The sequence below is a fragment of the Pipistrellus hanaki genome, assembly GCF_964339955.1.
Source record: "Pipistrellus hanaki genome assembly, chromosome: 10".
Lineage (NCBI taxonomy): Eukaryota > Metazoa > Chordata > Mammalia > Chiroptera > Vespertilionidae > Pipistrellus > Pipistrellus hanaki.
This window is the reverse complement of record NC_140512.1, coordinates 67,332,639-67,348,590: the sequence shown is the minus strand read 5'-3', so window position 1 is coordinate 67,348,590 and position 15,952 is coordinate 67,332,639. Positions and strand designations below refer to the sequence as shown.

At 36.4% G+C, this 15,952-nt stretch overlaps 1 protein-coding gene across 3 annotated transcripts in view; it reads right to left on the bottom strand.

Annotated features, from left to right (window-relative positions):
- Positions 1–734: 734 nt before the first annotated feature.
- TMEM168 (transmembrane protein 168) overlaps positions 735–15,952 on the bottom strand; it is a 26,009-nt gene continuing 10,791 nt past the window's right edge. For all 3 annotated transcript variants that reach the window (XM_084896209.1, XM_084896208.1, XM_084896210.1), the window contains 3 exons: positions 14,714–14,856; positions 12,499–12,773; positions 735–2,685 (listed from right to left, as the gene is read on the bottom strand). In XM_084896209.1, coding sequence (XP_084752335.1) covers positions 2,138–2,685; positions 12,499–12,773; positions 14,714–14,856 — 966 coding nt within the window. In that variant the 3' untranslated portion in view covers positions 735–2,137. The remainder of the gene's footprint in view (positions 2,686–12,498; positions 12,774–14,713; positions 14,857–15,952) is intronic.

Sequence of the window (15,952 nt, the reverse complement as noted above, 5' to 3'; positions counted from 1 at the left end):
ACATTGTCAGTTTATGACTGTTCAGTAAACCATTCGGCCCGCGATTTAGGCTGGATTTTAGATTTTGGCCCCTTCTCTGATTGAGTTCGACACCCCTAGCTCTAGAAGGACGTCTGGTCTATCTTGTCTAATTAGCATATTACCCTTTTATTAATATAGATACCATCTCCTAAGAGTCATTTATGTTGTTTTTTTTTGTTTGTTTTTTGGTTTGGGTAGGAGAACCCACTGAAGTGAATGTTCCGTAACTCTGGTTAAAAAGTTGGCTCAAGTTACATTTTTAGCTTAGAATGTTTTTGGTTGTACTTTCATAGAAAATAATGTCAAAACATTAGTTTTGTGAGTGTGAAAGTGCCTTCTACCTTTTGAATATGATTTTTATTACTATCGTAATACTTATAAAGAATGCAGAATATAGCTTTAAATTTGGCTCTCTCAGAGTAAAGAGATATGCTTTAAAGCTTTAATTTGCTCAATATTGGCTCAGAAATTTAAAAGGTGTTTTCCTTAACATTAATTTAACTTTTTTTTTGTAGCTATAAACTCATATTTTAACATTTGGCTTTTCTGTTTTACTATTTCTGAATAATAATAAAACACAATACTATTTCATTTGGATGATATAGACACACTTAACCAAGAAATTTTCAAATCCACCTGCTATCAACCATGAACTCTAAAGCAAATGCATTTTTTGACTATCACTTGCAATATACTAGAACATACAATAACTGTTATTTGCTCATTAATAAAAAATTTTTAACAAAATTTTATTCAAAGTATTAGGAAAACCATATTCAAAGCACAGAAATAATTAGACCATAACAACAATGCTGCATAGATAGTGGTATACAAGTTCCCTGACGCTTAGTGACTTCCTCCTAACTAAAACTTCAGTTTGCAAGTCACCAGATAAAAAATGGTGGGGGCATAATTTCGTCTCTCTGAGGCTGAAGAATGGCTTTGATGGTGAGAAGTGACACCACTTAAACATCAAAAATTAGATTATACCCCAACTTAACTATACTCCCTTTTTGTATTTCCCAGAGATAAAACTTCAGATTGTGAGGATTACTAGAAGGAAATAGAAGATAAATTACCCCTTGGAAGATATCCTGACCAGTGCTTGCTTTAATGAGACAAAACACTGAAAAAAGTTTTAAAGATTACAACCTCACCATTATGCTTAGGTAAAATTGTTAATATAAATACATTTTTACATAATATCTTACAAGAAAAATGTTTCCAATCCTTTCACCTTCAGTAAAAAAAAAAAAAACAACATACAAATGTTATCACTAATGGAGATTTGAAAAATAATTTTAAAGCAACTTTAACTTTATAGAGATCGAAATAATTTCTGGAAAATTGCAAATAGTCTAAATCAATAAGAAATTGCTAAATTTATAAGATTACTTTTCGAAAAGGAAGACAACTTATCTGGAAGAAATTTGTAGTGAAAACATTGTTCATTAAAAAAACATGGTTCCCTGAAAAAGACTCTTAAAATTGCCTGTATTTTCTTAGGCCCCAACAATTCACGAAGGAGCAACTTTTAGGCTCTAGCCTCTTAGTTACCTATATAAAAATTTTAAATCTAAATAGTAACTTGTGCTAGGTCACAGCCAAGACACCTGAATGTAATGGACAAAAGCAAATTTTGCATGCATTTCAGGTAGACTTTTTTCTTTCCCAAGAAAAAGTATGTAATTTTTCAAATGGACTTGGGACACAAACCCTACTGTTCACAAAAAAATATTTTGTATGCAAATTCAGTTTCCTTAAATGGTAAATATCCTGGTCTATGCCTAGAAAATAAGGCATGAGTAATTAATTCTTCACTGCAGAGCATAGACAAGTGTTTTCTTTCTAATGCAAACATCTCAAAGTGCACTGTTACTTTTACATCTCATGCATTCACAGTCAGAATTTTCTGAATCTCTACATACTTTTAGTATAAAAGAATGTTTATTCCCAACTACTTACATACCATAATTACTTAAGAAAAGACAAAGGGAGAGCAGCTACAGAAGTAACAGGATATTTTTCACAAATAAGAATATAACGTACAAAAACTGGCAAATTAGTGGTAACTGGTAGTATGAACTCTTAATAATATTCTACTTTGGTTTTCAAACTAAGATTTGACAAGTTTAAAGCCCTGCCCTGTGTCCAGCACAGCAGGAAGAAACCAACTCATTTTTAATCTTTTCAAGCACCTAAAGCAGCTTTGGCAGATCCACAAAAGGTTCAGACCACACAACCAATTAGCCAAATGCACCAGTGGATATGTAATGCGAGGGAAGTGTAACATCCAGTGCTTGGCCACATCGCTGCCCGTGGGCAAGTGCAGAGTGTAGTCGCTCCACTGCTTGGACACGCTGTACACGGCCTTCACTCTGCGCCCCTTTTCAGTCCAGCAGATGCTGTTATTGGAGTTGCAGTTATATTCTACCCAGTCTTTTGTAAAGTCACCCAGCTGTGGTGGGTCGGCTTCTTCAATGTCTACTGTCTTCATCATCTCTGCTCCTTGCACTGCAATATACTGGTCACTGATTTTTCTTACTTCTTTCACCCAAGGGGTTGAATTCTCACTGTCTAATATAATAATAAGTCGAGAACAGAAGGAACCATTCTTTTCTCTCCACCATTCTAAGAGCGTGTCAAGGCGTAGTATGTCTCCACCTATAAACAAAAGAAAATTCAATGAGAAATTTCTGAATCCTCTCAATAAGAATACCCTTCTGTCATAAGTGTATTTTTTATAAATTTTGGAAATTAAATATAAGGGTAGAAAAACAGCCTTCTTTTCAAAGTATTTTCTTAGAAGATTAAAAAAAACAAAAACAAACTTTCAACTTCAAGTTAAAAAAACCAGAACCAAAAAACAACAAAAAAACATCCTTATTACTCGAATAAAAAATGGAATGTTAATTTTGTTAACCAATGTCAACCCAATATATTCAATTAAAAAAATTTTTTTAAATGGGATATGCTACAATAAATTTAGAAAATTATTTCTCTGGCCAGTTTGAGCATTGGCTCACAGACCCAAAGGTCTTGGGTTTGATTCCCAGTCAAAGGCACAGTCAGTTGCAGGCTTGATAGCAGGCCCCAGTTGGGACCTGATAAGAGGCAATCAATCAATGTCTCTCTCTCATATCCATGTTTCTCTGTCTCTCTCTCTCTCTGTCTCTCTCTCTCTGTTCCCCTCCCTCCTCTCCTCTACTCTCTAGATAAAAAAATTCAATGGAAAAATATATCCTCAGGTGAGAATAAATAAATGCAATCTTACTTTAAAAAATTACTTTATAAAGTTGTATTTGTTGAAAAAAATAAAATTATAAACGAAAGCTTACATTCTTCTACATCAGAAACAGCAAATATGGCTCATGGTCCAAATCTAGCCCATTACCTGTCTTCATATAGCCTGAGAGCTGAGGATTGATTTTACATGGTTGAAAAATATTAAAAACAAAGAGTATTTTGTGACATGGGAAAATATGAAATTTTCATTTCATATAATTGTTTCCGTAAATAAACTCATTTGCATTCTGTCTATGGGTGCTTTTCTTTTTTCCTTTTTAATCTTCATTTAAGGATATTTTCAACTACAGCAGCAGAGCTGAGTTCCAACAACAGGCATCTTATGGCCCCAAAAGCCAAAAATATGTGGTCCTTTACACAAAATATCTGCCAATCCTGTTGTGCACCCCTGATAAAATAATGTTATCTATCCTGTACGTAGTATCTACTGGATGAAGAAGAAACTCTTCCTCCCTCTACCAAGAATGAATTTATTTTAAAATCAGTTTTATATATGAAAAACAATGAATGATTAAAAATAGTTTACTCAGAAAGCTCTAAAGTAAATAAATTTGACCTATAAACCTATCTTATAGTTAAAAGGCTTTCCATCTGGTTCACTGTGGATAGTTTCTTTTGCATTAACTTTGATTTTTAAATGTTACATTAAAATATTATTTTGATTATTTGATTTTTGGCACCCTCTTAAATTTCATGGCCAACCCAATTGACATCTATCTTTACATTTCCCTGGTCCTGGCTCTGTCTCAATTATACACTGATACAATCATCCTAATTCTAGATATTTATCCTAAGGAAAGAGTAGATATTGGGGCAAAAAATTATATATAATGATTTCCTTCCCTTTGTTTTCTAAAATAGTGTAAAATCTGAAACAACCGGGGGAATGGAAATAAATGATGGTAACATCTAATGAGGGGAAGGGAACTTTGTGGTAAAATTAGAGGCCCAGTGCATGAAATTCATGCACGGGAGAGGGAGGTCCCCCCTTAGCCCGGCCTGCAACTCTTGCAATCGGGAACCACTGGCTCCTGACGGATCACCTGCCTGCCTGATCACCCTTAACCACTCTGCCTGCTGACCTGATCGCCCCTAACTGCTCTCCCCTGCCGACCTGATCACCCCCTAACTGCCTCTGCCTCAGCTCCTGTCATTCTGGCTTTGTCTGGAAGATGTCCAGTCTAATTAGTATATTACCCTTTTATTAGTATAGATGATATCTATTAAGAAATTTTAATGACAACAAAATTATCTATGCAATTAGGATAGAAGTATGATACAGAAGTATATCTATAAAAATAATAGCAATGGTTATTTCTGGGTGTTTGGATTTCAGGTGGTTTTATTATATTTTTTAATATTTTCCAATTATTTTTTACATTGAATATGTTACTTTTATAATTAGAAAAATGTTTTAACATGCTATAGTTTAATTTTTGTTGTTGTTAATCCTCACCTGAAAATATTTTTCCATTGCTTTTCACAAAGAGTGAAGAGGAGAGAGAAAAACATCGATGAGAGATGTGAGAGAGCTACATCAACTGGTTGCCTCCTGCATGTACCCCAACAGGGAGTAGGATACAAACTGGCAGCCCAAGTCCATACTCTTGACCGGAAATTGCACCTAAGACCCTTTGGTTTATGTGGGCCGATGCTCTAACCACTGGACTATAGTTGCTAGGGCATAGATATTCCCTGAAGATATATTTTTAAAAATGGTGAAGCCAAAACCGGTTTGGCTCAGTGGATAGAGCGTTGGCCTGTGGACTGAAAGGTCCCGGGTTCAATTTTGGTCAAGGGCACATATCTTGGTTGGGGCACATCCCCAATGCGGAGTGCAAGAGGCAGCTGATCGATGACTTTCTCTCGTCGATGTTCCTAACTCTTTATCTCTCTTCCTTCCTCTCTGTAAAAAATCAATAAAATATATTTTAAAAAAATAAAAAATAAATAAAAATGGTGAAATGCTAACTTTTCATTACTGCCAATTCTATTATATTTCTCTAGAGACCAGAGGATAACAGATTACAGGTGCTATTATACAAATTCTATCTGCCATAAAACACCCCTAATTTGCCTTTTACAACGATTTCAATAAATATTCTTCAGCACATTCTACAATCTTTCATATATATATATGCTCTTTAAATATCAACAAGAGATGTAAAGCAGCATTAAAATCTTTTAAATGATATCTCTTCTATTTTGTTTTGCTTTGCTTTCTTCTATGAATTAGAGAAAATTCATTTGGCTTTTGGCCCAGATATTAAGTACTTAACATTTATCTTAGATAACAGCCATCGCATGCATTTCAAGTAATTGATATTGCATTATAAAGGCTTTGTCTCTGATAAAGTACATTACAGATTATCTACTTATTTTCATTTACAAAGTAGATAAAAGTAGGTTACACTTGCTCCTATGGGAAATCCTATATAATAATCCTATATAATAAACAGGTAATATGCAAGCTAACCTGCACCCCATTGGAGATCCAGAAACTAGTGTATCTAGTGTCTGTGTGAGACAACACCAGATTTCAACCACTCTCATAAGGGACACATTCATGAGGCAGACTCAGTGAGCACCAAAGCCCTACTGGAACAAGTCCTGTCCCATAAACTTGTCTCCAGCACAGTAATTCTTCCGTTATAGATACAGCAGGTCCTCACAGCCAATTGGCCTGGAGGTCAATTCCTCCCAGTGACACCAACAACAATCAATACTTAACTACAAGGCTGTACACACAGTCCACAAAGGGGTGCACCAAGAGTGTCCACATCAGGCAACTGGGAGGCTGACCCATTGAACCATATAGGACACCTAGTACACAAAGCTACCCTACCAACTCAGGGAAGCAGTGAAATGAGGAGACAAGGAAACAGATCACAAATGAAAGAAATGGAGGAAAACAAACGATTGGACATAGAGTTCAAAACCACAGTTATAAGGTTTTTCAAGAATTTCCTAGAAAAGGTCAATAAATTTAACGAGACCCTCAAGGATATGGAAAAGGACCAACTAGAAATTAAACATACATTGACTGAAATAAGAAATATACAGACACCCAACAGCAGACTAGAGGAACACAAAAATCAAGTCAAAGATTTGGAATACAAAGATTTGGAGAAGCAAGAAGAGAATCCAGAAAGTTGAACATAGTGTAAGAAGCCTCTGGGACAACTTCAAGTTTACCAACATCAGAATTATGGGGGTACCAGAAGAAGAGAGAGAGCAAGACACTGAAAACTTATTTGAAAAAATAATCACCAAAAACTTCCCCCACCTGATGAAAGAAATACTTACAAGTCCAGGAAGCACACAGAACCTCAAACAAAAGGAATCCAAAGAGGACCACACCAAGCACATCATAATTAAAATTCCAAGAGCAAAAGACAAAGAGAGAATCTTACAAGCAGCAAGAGAAAAACAGTTAGTTACCCACAAGGGAGCACCCATACGATTATCAGCTGATTTCTCAACAGAAACTATGCAGGCCAGACGGAGGTGGCAAGAAATATTCAAAGTGATGAATAGCAAGAACCTACAACCATGATTACTCTACCCAGAAAAGTTATCATTCAGAATTGAAGGGCAGATAAAGAGCTTCACAGATCAGAAAAAGCTAAAGAAGTTCATCACCACCAAACCAGTATTATATGAAATGCTGAAAGGTGTTCTTTAAAAAGAGGAAAAACAAGAAAAAAGTAAAGATAGCAATTATGAACAACAAATACATATTTATCAACAAGTGGATCTAAAAGTCAAGTGAATTAAAAATCTGAGTAATAGAATAAACTGGTGAATATAATAGAATCAGGGCATAGAATCGGAGTGGATTGATAATTCTCAGGGGGAAAGGAGTGTCTGTGTGGGGGGTATGGGAAGAGACTGGACAAAAATCATATATTTATGGATGAGGACAATGGGGGGGAGGGTGGAAACTGGGTGGAGAGGAGCTATGGGAGGAAAAAAGGAGAAACAATTGTAATATTCTAGAAAAAAAAACAACCTGTCAATCTAGAAAAAACAATATTCCTACTCTGTAAAAAAAAAAAAAAAAAAAAAAGAGGTAATATGCAAATAGACCGTCATTCCAACACACAAGATGGCTGCCCCCATGTGGACACAAGATAGCTGGCAGGGGAGGGCAGTTGTGGGAGATCAGGCCAGCAGGGAAGGGAAGTTTGGAGGAATGAGGTCTATAAGTGAGGGTAGTTAGAGGTAACCAGGCCTGCAGGAGAGGGCAATTGGAGGGGAGGGGGGTGTGTTACAGGCCTGCAGGGGAGGGCAGCTAGAGGTGACCATGCCAGCAGGGGAGGGCAGTTGGGGGGAGGGAAACTAGTCCTGCAGGGGAGGGCAGTTAAAGGTGACCAGGCTTGCAGGGTAGGGCAGTTAGGGGCAATTGGGCTTTAGGGGATCTGTTAGACATCAACCAGACTGGCAGGGGAGTGTTTAGGGGGCAATCAGGCAGGCAGGCAAGTGAGCAATTTGGAGTCAGCAGTCCTGGATTGTGAGATAGATGTCCGACTGCCCACTTCTTTGGGGCAGTCAGATGCCCCTCGAGGGGTCCCAGATTGAAGAGAGTGCAGGCTGGGCTGAGGGACACACTATCCCCGTGCATGAATTTTGTGCATCAGGCCTCTAGTATGATAATAATAATACAAGAATAAACTCTGTGTTTCAAGTACTTACAACTGCAAACCTTCGTTTGCCCCACCCAGGATTTCTCTCTCTCATCACAGCCATCACTGTCTTTTACCCTCAAGCCGTGAAGCAGAAATACCAGTTTTCATATTAGAAAACCCCATAAATGTAAGACAACTACATATTCTAAGAAATACTGCAAGTAAAGGTATGGGATAAAGGGCAAATACAGATTTCTTTCTCACAGTGATATTTAGTTCTGGACCTGCTCTTAACATACTAACTCAAGATATGATGTTTCTACTTAAAGATTTTTAGAAGGTAACTATTACAGAATTCTCAGAGCGTGGAGTGCTTTGTCACTGGTTTAGATGGGATTACAGCATCTTCTTCAGAGCAGTATTCAATACTCTCTCTGAGGTAGAATCAGCCTTTGAGGGTTATGTCTGGGGCAGGCGAGGGCCAGAACTGACTGAAAAGGGGGCTCAGCCTCTGGGCCTGTTCAACCTGTTTACTAGCAAGGGGGCCAGATGCCCCAGGCCTGGAGAGTACACAGTTGCTGAATTATGAGGAGGACTGCTATGTCTCTCCACTGTTATTTTTACTTTTTACAACAAAGTCTCTGACAAAGAAATTTACACATTCTGTCTATGACTGCTTTTCTTATTTGGAACAAATCTTGGCTAACAGAGGCATTCCATAATGGTCAGCTTATTGGTGACATACTTCAAAAAACTATAAAGATAATATTCCAGAATGTTACTTCTAAATATTTACTTAAAATAAACTCATACTTCAGCATTTTTAACTCTTCACAGATAATTCCTGATAGTGAATAAAAATTTAACAAGATGTGTGCATGCGCATGCGCACTCATATACATACGAGCATGCGCACACACAGACACAGACACACACACACACACACACACACACACAAAATATTTATCTTGGGGTGTCTATTTACTTTTCCTAGGAAAAGAAAATGCTGATTAAATACAAGTAAACTGAACATCTAGAGTTTATTTCCAAAGCAATCTTTTAAAAACTACTTGAAATAAACTTTAAGATTAAAAAAAAAAGTTTATATTAATAAATTTACCTAAACAGCAAGCTTACTTTTAAGATTACTTTCTTATAAAACTTAAAAATAACTAAGGATTTATGCATGACCATAAAAATATGCCTTTTCCCGCATTTAACTTGGAAACAGTTTATCATCACAACACTAGAGGCCTGATGCATGAAATTTGTGCATGGGGTGGAGGGTGTTCCTCAGCCCAGCCTGAACCCTCTCCAATCTGGGACACCTCTCACAATCAGGACTGCTGGCTCGCAACTGTTCGAATGCCTGCCTTCCTGATTGACCCTAACCGCTTCTGCCTGCTAGCCTGATCACCCCCTAACCACTCCCCTGCCAGCCTGACTGATGCTTAACTGCTCCCCTGCCAGCCTGTTTGCCCCTAGCTGCCCTCCCCTGCAGGCCTGGTCACCCCTAACTGCCTTCCCCTGCAGGCTTGGTGCCTCCCATCTGCTACCCCCTGCAGGCCTGGGTCCCCCCAGCTGCCCTTCCCTGTAGGTCTGGTCGCCCCCAACTTCCCTCCTCTGCCAGGCTGGTCACCCCTAACTGCCCTCCCCTGCAAGCGTGATCGCCCCCAACTGCCTTCCCTTGCAGGCTTGGTCCCTCCCAACTGCCCCCCCCCCCTTCTGCTGGCCTGATAATCCTCAACTGCCCTCCCTTGCAGACCTGGTCCCTCCCAACAGCCCTCTCCTGCTGGCCATCTTGTGTCCACAATGGGGGCAGCCATCTTGTGTGTTGGAGTGATGGTCAATTTGCATATTACTCTCTCATTAGGTAGGATTGCATTAAGTTTTCAACAAATAATCTCTGAAGATCTATTTCTCTAAAGATCTTTTGACTACAACTTTTTCTCTTATGCTCTGAAGTACACAGAATGCTAATCTTTACCTGAAATTAAAGTAGCCATAAAGGTTAAATTAAAGAGTTGTTTTCTATTTTGAGCTATTAAAAAGTTAAGGTTTTCTATTTTGAGTTATTAAAAAGTTAAGGTCAGGCCATAGCTGGTTTGGCTCAGTGGATGGAGTGTCGGCCTGCAGACTGAAGGGTCCCGGGTTTGATTTTAGTCAAGGGCACATGCCTGGGTTGTGGACTCAATCCCCAGTGGTTGTGTGCAGGAGGTGGCCAATTGGTGATTCTCTCTCATCATTGATGTTTTTTATTTTTTTGTGTATTTTTTTTTTCCTCTCTCTCCCTCTCCCTTTCTCTCTGAGGTTTTTGAAAAAGTTAAGGCCAGGAAAATGATTTTATAAATTATATTCAAGTAGTTTTAATGTTGACTACCTTCTACATTCTAATGTTTTGAAAATGGGTGAACCATGTTAACAAAACATCTACTTAACCAGAATATGTCATTTTTCTACCTTCATGTTTTTTTCCTTTGGTGGCAACTTGGTACAGTGGGGAAAAACATATTCTAGGAGTCAGGCAAATGTGGCCCTGAATCCCGATTCCTCGCTTATCAATAGCATGAGCAACAGATAAGTTATGTAACCACTTTTAGCTTTCATTTCATCCTTTGAAAAATTTAAGTGATGGAGTATTTACCTCAAAGGATTTCAAGTGAAGATTATTTCTAATGTGTATGAAATAGCAAGCATAGTAGCTGTGCTTTAAATGTGCCCAATAAATAAAAGTTAGTTCACCATTACTCCTAGACATACATTGGATTATCCATTATTTATTTACAGAAAGAAAAATTATAAAAATATTTTTATGATAAAGACTTAATTACAAATCTGGTATGAAATTATGAGACCATGTGATTTAAAATCATCTCTACTTTAACATGGAGTTTCCTTCCTTCCTTCTGGAGTTCATGTATTGGCTGCTCTGCCTTTCTATAATAATTATGTTTATTATTTTTCTTTGATCTGAGTATCTGTTTCTACTTAGATATTTGACTGTTTTATTTTTTGTTTGGTCCTTCATATAAATAAAAATTATTTTATGAAAAAAAGCAGGATATGATTATACCTAAAAGAAGTATTTCTAATCTAAAGCAAGAAAGTTTCCTTTTTTCCATGATTCATTTAATTTTATCCATCTACCAATTACTTAAGGATCCCCCTACTATGTGCCAGTTCTAGGAGCTAAGCAAATAATTTATAAGACAAAGCCCTTGACCTATAGTTGGTGAGAGCAACAAATACACCTATATATATAAAAAGCCAGGGACCAGAATGCTGTAACAACTGGAACTACTGGTTGCTATGACACCCACTGTGGCCACTGAACTGGCCCCATCGGGTGTAAAGCAGGTCGGCCGACCTCCCACAGCCCCTCTCCCCCACTGGCACTGCCCCTGATCTTCTCCCTAACCCAATAGGGGGCAGGGCTAGCTGGCCAACCTCCTGCAGCCCCTCCCTTGGCCCGGCCCTACCCCAGATCGGTCCTCCCACCCCAATCAGGGGCAGGGCATGGCAAACTGCCTGAGGCCCTTCCCCCACAGCCTGCTCTGCCCCCTATCGACTCACCCACACCAATTAGGGTTGGGGCTGGCTAGCCAACCTCCCAGAGACCCTCCCCCAAGCCACTGATCCCCGATCGGCCCCTCTACCTCATTTGGGGGTGGGGCCAGCTGCCACTCCCCATAGCTAGCCACACCCCTAATCAAACCCCCACCCCAATCAGGGATGGGACCGCTGGCCAACTGCCCAGAGCCTCTTCCCCCAGTCAGAGGGGTCCTGGTCAGACCCCAATCAGGGCAGGCCAGCTGGCCACCCTCCCCGTGTCTCGTCCGCCCCCAGCAGGCCCACCTCAAACCTGCCCCGATTAGGGCCAGGATGACCGGACCCCACCCGTGCATGAATTTATGCACTGGGCCTCTAGTTTACATAGAATATAGAGAGAAATCTCATTTCTCACTTGGCAGAGAAATTTAATATCACACTTTCATTTTATAGATGAGAGATTCAAGGCCAAGATAAGTTAAGTAACTTGCCTAAAATAACACTATTATGGCAAATTAGGACCAAAATCAGGGTCTCCTGACCTAAGTGCTTTTCGCACCATATCACCTTCTGTTTAAAATTTTGTTGAGCTTTCTAGGATAAATAAAACTCTACATGTAAAAGACTATTAAATTCAGTATTCATAACATTAAGAGACTTAAAAGTACTAGTCAACTTAGTTAATCAGCTTCTGAAAAGTATTATATTTAATAATTCTCAAAATAATTTAAAGGGAAACTGATTATAAGTATCAAATCAAACATTTTTTTCTTCTAATAAGTGTAAGACACAATTCTCAAAACCTTTGGAGATTATTAAAATTATGCTATAAATATAGGTATTATATTTTAGAAAAATGAAAAAAAGTTATATATATACTTGGTAAACTGTAAAGTAGAAAACAGAATTCTAAAAATGTAATGTTTCCCTGTGAAGGACAGATTTCTACACCAGGTGTATTTTCACAACAGTGAAAGTGCCAGGGTGACTTTACCTGCAAGAGCCCACTCTCCTGTACCATGGGTGTGCCCACTGTAATACAAAACATATGTATCATGTCTAGGCCCATCCACAGTCCGAAGTTCAAGAAAAGATTTCAGTTTGGAATGTAGAGTATCAAAAGACAGTCCACTGGTGGAATAGTCACACCCATAGGTCTCAATCATATGATGTGCAAAGAATCTTTGGATAGCATTGAGCATGCCCGTGGACCGCAAATTCAACTCCTGTACATGTTCTGGCGGAAGAAGTGTTGGCTGGCCATCAGGACTGAAAAGGAAAAAAAATTATTTCAGTGTTTAAGAAACATTCATTTTATATCATATTTTTTATCCTTCACTTATAAGTAATTATCTAAGAATCATAATAGTTTCTGCTAACTAAATGGCAGGATTTTTTTAAGAAATCACCTTTTCTAAGCTTCTTGATGCTAAGAACTAAGCTTTGAAAATCAAAGCCTAGTTTCTTGAAAATTTTATTTCTTATTAATAAAGAATAACCAAATTAAAAGGTGGGATAATATATCTCCACATGTAGACAGCACTACATTCTTTGTTCTTTATTTATATCTTCTCATCAAATGATTGGCAATGAACAAGACATTTTAAAAGCAAAATTATACTAATTTTACCCACAATGTGTTTCAAGAACATGGGTGGGGACTATAATAAAAACTTTTCTTTCTTGAGAAAAAAATAAAGTATAAAAGCAATACTTTAAATTACATACTTATTTAATGCCTATATTGAAAAGGAATCTTCATAAAGTTGTATTCAAGTTTTACTAACCTAAGATAATAAATTATAGAAGAAATTGCCTATTAGTAAATAACATTTAAAAACAATTATTAATATTTAGTCAAACTGTCATATTCTACTAAATACTAATTGAAGACCTAAATCTGTTCCTAAACAATTGTAAAATGACACTCTGATAAAGATGATAAACCAAGTCCTACAACTAGCAGAATCAAAATACAATCGATATTGAGGGAGGGGAAATCATTAATCCTATCTAGAAAAGGAATTTTGAAAACTTTACATTTTTCTTCATGTATTATCAATAGCTTTCAAATACTTTAGTTTTCATTACAAGAAAAAAACATTTTGTTCCATATTTATATCAGTTAACGATAACAAAAAAGTAAAAGAAGAAATGTATAAATAAAAACTAACGAAATAAAAATCTAACCATGCAAATTACTTTTCCCACATATTCCTTCTGCAAGCTGTTACATCTTACTTTAAAATAAATCTATTTATTTTACTTCTAATAAGAATTTTCAACTTTTTATTAAACCTTTAATATGGAGGAAAATATTTAATACAAATAGTCTATTGGGGTTTTTATGCCAAATGTTTAAAATTAGATAAATTTCAAGTTTCTTTCACCGCAATGAAAGTCTGATGAATACTTGTTCATCAAGATTAATTAATTGCAAGTAACTCATTTTTTTCTATTTCAAATGTACTTAGTTACAATGTAGCAATATTTATAGATTCAGACATCTACCATATATCTGGGATAAAAAATTTTGAAATAAGCTACAATAAATTACATATATTTATATATATATATATATATATATATATATATATATATACAAAATATATATTTGCATGTATACAGATACATATATATTTATACATACATACACACACACACATTGACAATCTTCTGAATTCTTCGTATTTGTATGACATTCTCCAGTGGGCAGAACATTTTTATATTTATATTCTCACTAGCTCGTCATAATATTTCTGAGATGGGCAGAATAGGTATTGTCATCTGCATTTAGACAAAGACACTGTAGTTCAGAGAAGTTAGGATTTCCCTAAGGAAATAAAAACTAGGATTTAGGACCCTCAGATCTAGTTTACATTCCATTATATTTTACCATGCTGTTTCAAAGGAAATTTTCTTAAACAAAGAAAATACTGATTCCTTAGAAAATTCATTCATATTTCCCGATTTCTAGTTAAAATATAACCTAATCACATTTATAAAGAAAAAAATAAATTGAACACTGAAAATTATTATTTTACTGAGAGTAAAGGCTTTAAACACTTAAAATATTATATTTTTATATTTTAAAAATAGTATAGTTTTGAAAAAATGTGCTATATTTTATATTTATTGTCATACAAATATGAAGAAAATATTAAGAGTCAAGTAGTTATTACTAATTTTTACATTCTAGATTACTGTACCTGCAGAAGTTCGTAGGAATCACAATAGCATATCCAACAGATGTTCCTCCTAAACAATTACCCAATTCATGGAAGAGCCCGTGAGCCATGGATTCCAATGGCAAAACAATAAGAAACATGCTCAAGAAGATTCCATTCGTTGGCTAAAAGAAATTTAATACATCAAATTTGTACAGTCGGAATGCATTTATGTGTGCATAAGTATATATATTTACTTGCATCTATGCATATTTACTTACATTTTTGACACTACTTCCAAAAATAATTAAAAGGATAATTACCTAAAAACAATAGTTAGGTGAAAGAATATATGGATAAGCAATGAATCCTAAATTTATCTCTAAGGTTCTTGGCAGTCCTAGCAAAACCAATTACAGCATATGTATTTTTGAATTTGTCAGATAATATCCCACTCAAAGTAAAAATACAAAAATAAAACAAAACAAAACACAAGCATTCTTGATATAATTTAGAAAAAACTCAAAAAACAAATCCTTTGCTGTTAAAATACATATGCCAATGATCCAAGATTATGAGAGGGATGTCTGACTGCCAGTTTAAGTCCAATCCCTGGGATCAGGCCTAAACCGGCAGTCAGACATCCCCCTAGGGGTCCCGGACTGGAGAGGGTATAGGCTGTGCTGAGGGGACCCTGCCGACCCGTGCACAAATTTCATGCACCGGATCTCTAGTAATACAAATAAGTAAAAAAGACGTGTCATTAAAATTACTCCAAGTACCATCACCCATACACAGGTACTTTTAAAAGTATTTCCAACCTTCATACAATTTATGTTTACATATATATAATCAAAGTGGGACTGATAATGTTCTGTAAACTTTGTGATATATTGTAATCCTATAAACATCGCTCTAAAAATCATTTATGAATACCAAATGGTATTCCTATCACCTGATGAAATCTTAAGTATTTGCTTAGCTATTATTCACATTTAGATTCCTATTAATTTTCCATTATACTTAACAAAACCAGAATAAGTATTTAGTTCTCGGATTAATTATATTAAATACCTTTGATCATTTGGGTTTCATATTTAGTGAAGTGCTAAATACTTTGCCTACTTTTCCATGGGGCTACCTTTTAATTATTGATTTACAGGTTTGTTTCGCTCTCAACATATTTTAGATGAGTCTTGTTGGTTGTACTGTAAATACAGGCATAACACAATTTATTGTGCTTCACAGATACTGAGTTGGTTTTTTTTTTAAACTGAAGAT